Source organism: Lonchura striata, chromosome 10, assembly GCF_050655825.1.
Source record: "Lonchura striata isolate lonStrDom1 chromosome 10, ASM5065582v1, whole genome shotgun sequence".
Taxonomy (NCBI): Eukaryota; Metazoa; Chordata; class Aves; order Passeriformes; family Estrildidae; genus Lonchura; species Lonchura striata.
Genome location: NC_140712.1, coordinates 17952903 through 17966014, shown reverse-complemented (window position 1 = coordinate 17966014; position 13112 = coordinate 17952903). Strand labels below are relative to the sequence as shown.

At 46.8% G+C, this 13112-nt stretch overlaps 1 protein-coding gene across 2 annotated transcripts in view; it reads right to left on the bottom strand.

The window, feature by feature from the left end:
- The window catches only part of NTRK3 (neurotrophic receptor tyrosine kinase 3), a 202119-nt gene that overhangs the window by 2689 nt on the left and 186318 nt on the right, over positions 1 to 13112 (bottom strand). For both annotated transcript variants that reach the window (XM_021530339.4, XM_021530338.4), the window contains one exon: positions 642 to 800. In XM_021530339.4, the coding sequence (XP_021386014.1) occupies positions 642 to 800 (159 nt within the window). The remainder of the gene's footprint in view (positions 1 to 641; positions 801 to 13112) is intronic.

The following is a 13112-nucleotide window of genomic DNA, read 5'->3' as shown; positions in this document are numbered from 1 at the left end:
CCAATGCATTTCTGCTGATGTGCCTCAAACCTCAGCAGTGACACCCTGCTAATCCCAGCCAGCCTTCCCTCAACATTTTTACAGTGCAGCTCTGTCCTGGTGGGCTGCAAATTTTGCTAGTCAAAGAAATAACAAGGGCAAACAAGCTCCATGGGCTCCACCCTCAGTGAACTGGGGCAAACCATATTATAGATAACCCAATGGCAAAAACCCCAAGGAAATGTGCCACATGAGATATATCAGGCTTAAAACAATGTCTCACAAACTGCAGCCTGGAGTGAGCTTTAGCTGCAAAAGGAGAAACCAGGAAAATTCAAGGCATGACTTAGATCTCAGCAGTAATTTGGGTATCCCCAGTTCTGGCAGCACCCCAAGAGTTTATAAGATATGAAAGATACGTCAGGAACTTAGCAGCAAGGGGCTGAGGATTAGCCAGTACGTGGCTTTGGCAGAGCTCTTTGATTCCTGCAGGCCCCAGTTTTCCCAGCTCTTGAACTGAGATAATGACACTTATCCTACTGCTTCAGCATGGGAGTGCCAAGGAGGGGACCATCCATGTACAAATTTCATTGCAAACAACCTGGAAAGCAGAGACAGCAAAAAATACAGTTTTCAGCTGAGGTGTCTCAGCACTGTTGTACCTCTGTGTTTGAGAGCTGGAACCAGGGCTGCTTCCCATAGGTGAAAATCTCCCAGAGGATGACCCCGAAGCTCCAGACATCGCTCTCTGTGGTGAATTTCCTGTACATGATGCTCTCCGGAGGCATCCAGCGGATAGGCAGCATGGTGTGTCCTCCAACCTGGGTGAGGACAAAGGCACAGGGACATCTCAGTGGTGACGTCCTGAGGAAGGGCTCATAGAATTAGACCATTGAGTCAAGCTCCTGGCCCTATGCAGGACACCCCAACAATCACACAAATGTGCCTGAGAGCATTGTCCAAATGCTCCTTGAGTTCTGCCAGGCTTGGAGCTGTGTGCACTTCCCTGTGGAGCCTGTTCTGGTGCCTGAGCACCCTATGTCATGTCAGCTGTGACATCATGTGCACAAAATCAGGGCCTCCCTGTGAACTATAGCAACAAGGAGTTGTTCCAAAAAGTTGGGCTGGCTCCTGTCCCCCCTACCACTCGTGGGTTTACCCAGCAATCCCACCTGGTTAACACCACACATAGGGAGTGAAGTGTACTAAGATGAATTACATCCTCTCCACCCAAAATGGGCTGGTAAGGCAATCAAAGGCAAAATGCCAAGAACATACTCCAGCCCCACAGTCTGGTGAACCTGGACACAGAGCAAGAGTGGTCAGCAAAGCATTTCAGAGCCTCAGTACTCTGAGACACCCACCAGAGAGAGCATGAGGGCTGTCCCTCTTCAGAAAGGTTCCCTAAAAGCCATGCACAGGCATCTGTGCATCACCTAATTGCATGAAAGCTTTTTCACTCACAAAACTGTAACAACAGGCCTTTTCAGAGACTGCTTTCCACATGTAAATGACTGCAGGACCACCCTGTAAAATATGGTCTGTAGGTAAAGAACAGGCTCTTACAGGCAGGGATATGCCCATCAATTAATGGAGGAGGGAAAACCAAATTTGGAGAGTTTGGAACTGGATGTATAAAACTGGGGTATGCCAAGCCAGGGAAAGGCAGTTTCTGAGGTAAGAGTCAACCCTTCTGTAAGGCACATGAATCCAGCAGGTACACAGGAGGCTTGCAGGATACATGCAAACAGTTCCAAAGTAGATGGATTTACCCTCAGCTTCACTAGAGATTCCTAAACAAGTTTCTCTGAGCAGGACAAGTTTTTCTCTGTGATGTCTTTCTGCACAAGAAGCTCCATCTGTGGGGAAACAGCTAATTGCTATGACCAAGCAGTGCTGGAAGCAGCAGGGCTGCAAATCTCCACACTTTTTTCTGCTGAGGGCAAAGTGTCCGAGGTTTTAGCAGTGATGAGAAAAGTGCTTTTGTGGAGCTGCTTGGATGATGCTTGTCTCATTAGGGACACCAAAAAAGCAATGCTAATAACTTTGTAGCACTGCAGCTGGATCAAACAGGCAGAAATCTTTCTGGTCCTACGAAGGATGAGGGGAGGCAGTGTCTGCTGTCTAGGATTCCAGCATATGTGTGCCTATTCCAAGTAATGAGATTGCTGTGCTCGCTCAGATGAAAACATTTCTTTTACAAACAAAAGCTCTCCTCTGAGCTGCCAGTTTTTCCACAGGTTTCTTTGACTGATTAAAGCAGGACTAGTGTGGGAAAGGGTCAGTACAGGGACATCCCAGCAGTTGGAAGCAAGAGGGAGGTGTGTTGGAATAGAGTGTGAAAGGGGTAGGATGCTCATCTGGCTTTCTGCATGGAGGGGTTCAGATTTCTGTGGAGTTTGGCATAATTAGACTCAGGCTTGCAGAGTTGTACTCAGAGGGCTGCAGACCAACCCTTTCCCTTACTCTGAAACAGACCCTCCCTCAAAAAAGAGGATTTTTTAAAGTCTCAGGAAGATCTTTCTTTCCTAAGTGCAGATACTTGAGGATAAAAAACTCATTGCAGCTCCACACCTCCTGTTTTGAGATGGCTTGCCTGGCGTGTTCTCATCTTGCTGCTCTGAACTCCCAAGAATGTTCTGCTGTAATGGAAATGGAAATATGCTTTTCTTTGTTCCTTCAAAACCCTGGCTGCAAATTTAGCTCTTCCCTACATTCCCAGCTTTTACAAGGTTGCTTCCCCTTCTTGCAAAGGGCTCTGAGGAAATATTATAAGCAGAACAGGACATACATCAAACTTGATTGCTGCAAAAACTGTTTTGTGCTAATGCTCATTTTATTCTCCTTTAAGTAGCACTAACTCTTCAGTTTTCCAGCAATCTCAAAATGATTACTTGCTGAAAAGCTCTCTACGTTTGCAATATCCTGAATCTTGCAGGATCATTTGTGATTATAGGTAGCACAATGTCCTGAGCACAGTTAACTCCCTTTTGAAGAGGTCTTAGAGCAGTTCAGGATGTGTGAACCAGGCCCTTGGCTTACAGACAGTACCACAGCAGCACTGCCCAAAAGGGAGGGTCCTGATTTACACCACTCAAGGATGTGGCCCTGGAAACAGAGCAGAGAAGCCAGCAGTGCCATCTCAGTTCTAATAAGCTAAAATAAAGTCAAGGTCTTTGGTCTCCTCTAGACACACTCTGGTGAAGGCCTGCCAGCAAAATGACACACACAGTCAAGAGCTGTCCCAAGGATGTGACAACACAACCTTGGCTTAGCTCATAGGTTGGAGTTCAGGAACAGCCAAAGCACTCCTCCCAGCCACGTGAGACACAGCTTTTACTACAAATTAACCTGGTAATAATTAATAATCAAATTGCTTTGGGGAAGAAAATTCAAACAAGCAATGCCCAGACATTTGTGGATACCAAAACATCTCTCAGCTATGCTCAGAGATGAGGTGTTCCTTGTAGAGGCATCCTTTGCATCTCAAACAGGGTGCCACATTTTTGAGGGCAAAGATTAAGCCTTGCACTTACCAGCCATAAGCAGAGCAGGCATCAATTAAACTCTACCATGAAACCCCTCCAATGTCTAACCCAGCACATAAGGCTGACTATTACACTTTAAAGGATTGCCTTTGACTATCCCTTACTGCTTCCCTTGCAAACTGATTAGGATTAAAGTTCCCATTTCACAGATGAGAAAACAGATGCAGGAAGGCAGGGAAGGCCCTTCACTGAAGCTGTACAATAAGTGAACAACAAGTCTCCTGGCCTGCAGTCAGCCATACCCTGTTATTGGATGATGTAGCAAAATGATTTAGAGCTGAGCACAGAGGGATTGTGCTAGTGATGCCACAGGAAGCAGAGTGTGTCCAGGGTGACAGAAATCCTTTGCATAACGTGTAGTGATTGTGAACTGTGTTCTGTCACTGTAGATTGGCACGTGATTCCCACAGCTACACACTTGTTTTACAGGACCAGCCATTGCCAGAAGCATAAAAGCAAAATGATGCTATTAAATCAGGCTGAAAAAATGGGTGCTGTTTTCTTCTTTTGCAAAGCCAGCTTACAAGGCATATCTTTGGCTTTGGAAAGAATCATTACATGCCTTTAGGGAGAAGGTGAAAGTTTATTTCAGCCTCTGCTTGGTCAGAGCTGAGTCTAGCAGGCTTCAAGCAGGCTTCACAAAAAAGTGACCATGCAGGACTGGTGTTTGTAAAGAGCATGCTACTTCTAGGACTTCTCTAAAACAGCCATGCCATCTTCCCACACCACCATCTCCATTTGGAGCTAGGGCTGGGAGAGCCCTGCTAACGGGCAGGTTCACCTTTCCCAAGGGTAAAATGTCCTGAAACAGTGGCATTACAACATACCCCCTGGAGACACTCCATAGCTTTGGAAGAGGGCTCTGCTTTCAAGCAAATAAGACAAGTAAATCCTCTTCTGCTCCTCTCTTTAAATCCTATGATGCTGCCAAGCTTGCCCTTTTGCCTTGTTATTTTAATGCTTCACAGGTCTGCAGACTGGCCTCTTTATCCTATTGCCATGGCTGTCTAGCTTTGTTTGACATTTTTAGCTAACTTTGTCTCCCTAGATCAACTCCCCATGCCCACACTGACACGTTATTCCCACTGCTCTGCTCTTTCTGTTCACAGTGCTATCCTGGCAATAAATAGAGCAATCAGTGCACATCCTCTGAGCAGCCCAAGTTTTCTTCTTCTCCATTTCAAGATCACAGTATCACCTACTCGATTCCATCCCTTTCTAGTGGATGCTCCCAAGGGCATGACCTGGTCCACAGCCCTGTGTTTCTGATATTCCAGGGCACCTGGCCCCTGCTCTGAAGCCTCATTACACATCCAAGCCCATGGACTTGCAAGATAGCCAGCCCCTCCCTCTGAGCAGCTTATTACTGGATTAGATATGAACCTCGGGGAGCTGGGGGAGGTTCATGAAAGGCCAGCATTAATGGCCATTAGGGAGAGAGATAATTACTTAATGCTAGTACAGCACTTTGAGGATGTAAAGCTATATAAGTGTTATGTACAAGTAGTATTATAAGGCTTGAGGTTTGTCTGCTATCAAGGAAAGCTGGTGTCTGGGGGAAAAGTTCTCCTTGTCCCAGCTTTCTGAATGACATCCAGCTGATTAGGAAAGGAAAAGATGACATGTTATCCCCTGGTGAGTCTGACAGTACAGCAGCAGGTAGTGGAGCAGCAGTGTTCAGCAAAGACTATGCAATAAATCCACAGTTTGGGCCACCAGCAGAGATAACCTGGAAATCAAAAGCAGACTAGGGCTGGAAAACCTTCATGCAAATTTAGGACTGGTGGGAATACAGATACAAGCACGTTAAAGGCAGCTTTTGGTGGGAAGCAACATCTTCCCCATTCCTAGCTCACAGAGCAGCACCAGGGCTGTAGCCCAAAGCAGCATTCAAAAGGGAATTTCAGAGCCATCTTTTCTACACCCACAACTGGAAGGTACCTCCTTGGAGCTCAGCTCAGAATAGGATTTGTCCTCAGCATACTCTTAGCCTGTGTCTTATTTTTCATTTTGTGCAGTTTCCTTTGCAATGCTGAAATAAAAACCAAACAAACAAACCCAAACAAAACAAAGAAACAAACAAACAACAACAACAACAAAAAACCCCAGTGCTTTTGTTTTCCTTGGTGATTGGACATTTGCTTTCCAAGGTCATTTGACACCTTTCCTCCTGCTTCTGGCACACTTGATGGTGGCTCTGCTCCTGCCTTGGGAAGATCAGAAGAACCATTGTCTTTGTATCATGCAGCATGATTTGAACTTCCCACTTTTGTGCAGGAATAGAGACATTTAGGTTTGTACAGAATCACAGAGCAGTAGTGGAGACCTGGGCACCATTCCTCTCCAGGAAATTCCATTCAGCCTAGTGATAAGACACATTCTCTGATTGCCATCTCTGTTCCTGCTGCTGTAGGTAGGGGTGACCTGGGATCTTCTTTCCTTGCGGGCCTGGATGTCATCCCAGCCAGGACCACACCAAATCATATGTCCTTTAGAGCTCAGCTCTAGGAGCTGGGTGACCCAGCTGAGCCTTCCCCAGCAGCCAGCTGTAAGTCCCCATCAGGACATGCTGATTCTGCTGCAGGAAGGATGTGCTGTGAATTCAGCAGCTCTGGACAGCCTTGCATGAGTAAGAGCCACAGGTGGCTCTCAGGGTCATCTGAGAGGATGTAAGGAAAACAAAAAAAGCAATGAAAGCAAGAAGGAGGAAAAGCTGCTCTGTTTGGCTAAGTTGAGCTCTTGGAGATCAACAAACAAAACTGCTGTAGATTGTGCCTTTGTGAGTCAATGTTTGTCAGTTCAGGTTGGGGCAAAAGGAGATGACTTCTCAGGGTGATGCAAAGAGCAGCACATGCTGCTGGCTGGGGATCCAGGAGGAGAAACTCCTTCCTTGCCTTCAGCCTGGATCCAGCTGCACTGAAAAATTTTTCAGATGTGCCAGTATTTTGCCTCTGTGAGTCCTGACAGATTCCTGGGCACCTTTTACAAAGCAGAGGGATTAACTCTGACATGCCAGACAGAGCTGAGCTTTGCTGAACCTTAGCTGTCCCCACTTCATGGTTTCAACTGTCACCTTAGTAGGCTCTTAAGTACCCAAGTTTAGATCAGAGGTTGCTGAATTTAACTGCAAATTATGACTGGATGTGATTCCCAAGTACTTTATCTGCAATTTCCTTTCAGCTTATCCAGGAAGAAAGGTCCTAGCTGTATCTGAGACTGCACCATTGCCAGAATTACCCCAACCTCTAAAAATCCCCAAGGTGCTCTCCTGATGGAATGGCATCATGTGTTGTGGATGCACCAGCCACAGGCTGAGCCTCCTGTAAATGACTCAAAAGCCATCATAGCCCTGTCCTTGCCTTCACCTCTAGTGCTTTGCAGTCACTGCTGTCACAGCCAGTGCTGAACAGGAGATTAAAAACAGCCAGCAAACAACAAAAAGCTCCCATCAAACTTTTCAACTTACTTGGCTGTGTCCTCACCACGCTCCACTCCCCGGGAACAGCAGATGCGATCCTCTCACAATTCTCACTGGCTACACCAACCATCTCCTGCACTGCAGGCCCTGGCAGTGCCACAGCAAAAGGTTGGCTGCCTGCCTCCCTGCGTGCCAGCAACCAAAGGCATCTCACAGCAGTTTTCTAGGGATTTTTGACATGTACAGGATGCACAAAGCAACCTGGAGCTGTTTCTCCTCCTTGCGTGGAGCTGTGCTGGGTGTCCCAGTGGTGCCCAAGGAAGGCGACTTGCTGGTTGGTGGCTGCTAGAGGCAAGATTGGATTTACCCAGAGAGAACATGGGAAAAGGAACCAAGTGTCCCTGCCACGAGGTGATGCAAGGAGACAGATGGACTTGTTCAGGAGCAGGAAACACTGACCAGGCAGGGTTAATGTGAAACCGAGAAAGGGGTGAGAGCTTCCTGCTGTCAGTAGGACTGTTTGGCAAGGGACTATTTGTTCCCCCTAGATGCACATACTGTGTGTAAACATAAGTCTAAAAATAAAACCTGCCATTGACATTGTTTTTCCTTACTTCATTTAACAATCTAGTTGCTTTATGACCTGTAATTCTGGATCGCGTTGAATCAAGCAGTGTAATTTGCAAGGAGGGACAGCAACTTCCCCCTTCCCCCAGCTCCCCCTTTACCCCTCATCTCTGCTCCACTGAGTGTTTTAATCCCACGGTTTTCAGCATTCCTAATGAGCCATTAACAAGCTGCCAATTACTTATGCAAATGAGGGAGGGCAGACATGGAGGGGTGGCTGTAGCTAGAGGTAAATTCTGCTACCTCAAAACGGTCTGAGATAAATCACTGCTGCTCTAAGAGCTGCCTGTGCCCAAGAGTCCTCTCAGCCATATTATCTACTGCCTAAAAATGCCAGAGGTAATGCAGAAGATGGTTAAAACAAGGGAAACAGAGGAGAAATTACACATATATTTTTAATTATGTTTGCCAATAATCTGCTTGGTGTGCACCTTAATACAACTCACTCTTCACCTTCCCAAAACTCAAAGCATCCACATTCACTGCTTGCAAGCAGTTGCACAATCAGCCTGTAGAGGAAAGGCCAGTTCCATGTTCTTCTGGGTAAAAGCTCCAGAATCCATGATCTCCAAGACCAGGGTAAGAACTGTGAGAAGCCCCACCCATGCCTTATTCAATCGGGGGGTTGTAGGAGCAGAGGAGCTGTAGTTTGTAAAACCTGTGGTAAAGAGCTCAGCAAGGGCACCACCAGCTCCTAGCAGGCTCTAAACCCTTGTCCTAAAGGTTGCTGCCAGAGCCTTCCCAGGTGGAGGAGGGATGACCAAACTGATTCCCTGGGCCACCTACTGAGACTTCTGGTGGCCCAGAATGGCACAGCCCCACACTGGGAACTCATAAAGCAAAGTGGTAGTGCTGGGGAGTATTCTCTGATCAGCTTCCCAGGAGAGCCTGGAGTTCCCTGCTCAGCTGTGGGTGGGTGTGGGGCAGCTGTGGACCTGTGTGTGGCAGTGGTGGCCTCTGAAATCCTCTGCATCACAGACACAACCTGATGGGCACACATCACAGCCGGTCAAAAGCTGCCTTTCTCATGATCACTGCCCAGATAGCAGCAGAGCTGGAATGCCACTAAATCTATGCAAACTGCAGCCTCCAGATAGTTTGTCAGGCACATTACAGATTTACCAGTTGTCTCCACAAGGCTGGAGACTTCCATCAGAACACACTTTCTTAGGCCTGCTCAGAAATATGTAATACCCACGAGACAATGCAGCTCTCTGCTGGTTCCAGCTTTAAAGGGGATCTGGAGTCTGCAAAGACTGCTTGTGCCAACAGAAACTGTCCATGAATGATCTGTATTATCATTTCCCTGGTAATGCTACAAAAGGTGTTTAATAGCTTGAAAGCTAATCGGATAGAAGTCAAGTTAAACCATCATGATGCAAGAAATACATCCATCAGGATTCTGTTCTTTTGGCCATGCACAGAATGAAAATCAACCCAGTTTCTGGCTTTGGGAAGGAGGAAAAATATTTGCCCAATAAATCTGAACCTGGCGGTATAAAAGCCAAGTCTGAAAATGGCCTGAGAAATGTAGCTTAGGAAATAGCAGCAATAAAGAACCTGCATGTGTGATCACTCCATGCTGAACTGCTTTCAGATGGGTATCTCATCATCTCCCTTCCATCCTGTCCTGCCAGTGCCTCCCCTCTGGGTAACCAACAACACTCATCTGAGTCTGCAGCCAAAGCCATTCCTGACTGAGGACTACACAAGATGTAGATAAGGTTCCATTACTTCTGGATACTGGATAATCAGTTCAACTGCCTTAGCATTAATCATGATAATATTCAAAATTCATTAGGCGAGATTGTTTGGAAATCTATTTCTTGTTAATGTCAGATTCGCTAAGCATCGGCCTGGCAGCATGCAGACAGAAAACTGATACAAGCCAGGGCATGCCACCTCTATGGAAGCATTCTCTTTTTCTGTGTGTAGCTAGACCGTGATGTGGCAGCTCTTGCCTGGTTTGTGTTTTGTGAATCTTGTCAAGATCAGTAGAACACCATGAACACACCATGAGCACACCATGCTGCCTCTTTGTTGATCAATGGACAGCTACAAAATCATATAGCTGCATATATCGTGTACAGTTAATAACATATACAAGGTATACCATGGAGTTTTTAAGGGGGAAGGCTAGACACTCAGATCTGCACCCACAAATCTTAATGATTTTGTAACTAAAACCTGGACAAGCAACTCAAAATCTTCTATTTACAACACGGTGTGGAGGTACAAAAATAAAAAGTATTTTAAAAATTAAAAACTGTTCCTTGCCTTCCTGAAAACTTACAGCACTTTAGATAAAACATGGGGACTTACTGCTCTACCAAGATTAAAATCTCTCAGGAATAAAATAGCTGGATCACTTCTTGTAGCCAGTTTTCTGTACCAGTTGAGGGTTCCTCCAAACAGTGCACTTCCTAATGGTCTATTTGGCCCGTTTAGGCATTTTGGGTATTGTTACTTTGCTTCAGGTGTGGGTTCTCACCCTCTAGTTGAACGGTGGTTTCTCAGCAGGGAAACATCACAGAAATACAGACCAACATCAGAAGATACATAGGCTTTCTCTCCTAATGAAGGCAGTGCAGGCACAGATGGCATCTCAGATAAACATGCTGAAAGCTGTGTTAGAATAAAGAGCTCATCATCGGAGGCTGCAGTGTCACACCTACTAATGATGTGATTAAACCCATCAGTGCCGGTGGGAAAGCTGTGCCAGCTCTGGCACTGCTGAATGAAACACTGCATTTCACAGCAGGGCAAACCCCAACCTGCTACCCCCACCCTCCATCAGTCACAGCACTGCAGACACACACTGGGGATAGCGATGCTCTTGGCTCAACTTCCTTAGTCCTAAACTAGGGAAAGTTGCCATGGACATCTCCTTTCTGTGCCTGCATCAAGCATCCCTGCCCAAAGCTGCTGTGGCAAGCAGCAAGAGGCTGCAGATGGTGACAACAGCCCAAAAGGGACAGGCACAGGAGAGGATGGTGACAGCACCTGTCTGAGCACTGCTCTCCTGGGGAAGCAGCAGTGGCACCAGGAAGGGGAAGAAATAAAACCAGCAAAAGCCAAAACGGTGACGTGCAGATGGTGAGGCTGGGGTTGGGCTGTAGGATTCTGCTGGAAAACAAACTAAATTTTAAAAATTTGAAGGAATCAAGCTTGTATTCTCTTCTCTATTTTTCCAGCTGAGACTTTCTGTGCATTGAAGTTCCCTCCATTCTCAGTCAAGTTGTCTGGATGCCCTTGAGTAGGACAGAGCTGCTGCAGTCCCATGCATTTCAACCACTGTGTTAAAATTCTTCCTCCCTACTTTATTTAGCCAGGAGCATAAATAAATAAGCAAACCCACAAACACAGGAACCTGGTTCCCAGATGCCATTAGAGCCCTTGAGCACTAAGTGGCCATCACAAATATTACCAGCTGCCTTCTGCTCCCCTTCCTGCAGCCAGCCAGACCCTCCACCCCAACCAGCCCCACTGGGGCCATTGCACAAACCCAGCACCCAGAAGCACACATCTGACTGGTTTTGCCCTAATGTAGGACTGCTCCAAGGCAGTGAGTTCTCCAAACAGGCCAGTTTTCCTAGAAGAGTCTCTAGCCACCAGCTCTCCATTAGGGTTAGCCACAAGCGGAAGGACGGAAGGAGAAAGTGAGTCTGAAAAACCGCTAATGTTCTGCAGTGTCAGAAAGGATGGATGACCCCTGCAGACATATGCTGAGCAGACAGGACAGTCCTCAATTATGTCACTACTGGAGCACTTTCTTCAAGGATAAACGTGACTACAGACGCTGGGCTTAAAGCTGTGGCTGGTTTTGCTGCTCTGGATAATCCCCTCTAGTCCAGGAGCATGAGGGGTGCGTGTGCACCGTGCCCCTGCAACAACACACATCTGCCCAGGAAAACGTTTTACAGGGGGAGAGTGGAGCTGAAAAAAATCCCATTAAATTTCATTCTTCTCCCTTTGCTTTGTGAGAGCAGGCCCTAAAGGATTTGCTGAGGTATTGATGGGTGCAATCCATATAACCCAGTGAACAACCCACAGCCTCCCTCAGGAAATCAGGAACAAATCTTGCCTACATGACGGAAATTTCCTGCTTGCCACACTGATTTTCCCCTCTCGTCCTCACTGCATTATCCCTGCACTAACTTCTACATACTTCTCTCAATGCTTTCTAACCTTCAAGCTCACAATTTTGTAAATATTTGCAATCAGGTAGCACATCTCCCTGCTCTGCTCATCCTTTAGACAAATTATTTACATACAGTCCTTTCTATCCTCAGTAATCAATGGCTTCACACTGTCTTTGTTTCTGCCTCACCTCTTCAGAAGCTGTTGACCGTATGGATGCTCTTTGTGGGGCTGAACTGGGGACATGTGACTATGTAATAAAAGAGTATTTAAACTAATGATTGCTGCAGAGACACACACTTTGCTCTTTAACATGGGTTCTTTACATGGAGGACTTCAGAACAGCATTTGTTTCACTGGCTCACTGAAAGCCAGAAATTCTAGGGAGTTGCCACTGTAAAGAGACTGTGTTTGGCTTGAAGAGGACATGGTTTAAAAAGACAAAATGCAACGTGGCCTGGGGCAGGCACAATCTCACTTTACAGCACTACTTGCTGTATATTGATCAGAACGGGCTTGGTGTTTTATTAGCCACTCAAGAGATGCAATGAGCTGCCACTGGAATTTGTGCTTGATAATCAAAGGCATTTGTCATTCTTCCAAATGCTCTGTGAATAGGTGTTTGATTTGGGTGCAGGTGAGAAATGGAGGAGAGCAATCTGGAGCAAGAGGTATTGTCCTGACCCACTGCAGCATCTTCCATGGCTCCATGGGCACCATCCCACGGCGTGCTCAGGGACATGGACAGGGTCTCTGGCTCAGCAGAATCCTTCACCGCTGGCAAAGCTGTCCCTGCTGACACGTGAAGAGCAAAAGCCTTTTGCCTTTCAGCTGCCTGGGACACAGATCTCTCTCACAGCCCTCCATTCTGTTTTGGCTTTCCTGCATTTCCTAGACAAACTGCTCTGGGGTTTTTTTGCTCCCTTTCTCTGACGGGTAGAAGTGGCCTTGCTACCCTCTCATTGCACCTCCCCCAGCTTGAATTTTAAACTATTTAACAGCTTTAAATGCACCTAATGAGGCTTCAGCCTGCACTTTGCTGCCATCCCTCTGCTTCTCTGGCACCGGGGAGGAGAGTGGTGTGGAAGCCCATCACAGACTTCCCTGTGTTGGAGGGCTAATTACACAGTAACTGATGACCTCGTAAGTACAGGGTAATCTGCTGTGTAACACCAGGGTAAATGATCCCAGCACTCCTGTCTTTTCCACTGCAGCCTTCCACAGAGATGGAAATACAGCCAGTTAAGTGGTAATTAATCTTTGAACCATCTGACACACCCAAGGCAGTGAGGAATAACCAGCAGAAGCCCACTGGCTCTGTGCAGGACTCAGGAGCCACCGCTCTGGGAGTGTCCAGCGTCACCTGGCCAAAGCAGGGACTGCCTTGTCACCTGCCTTGT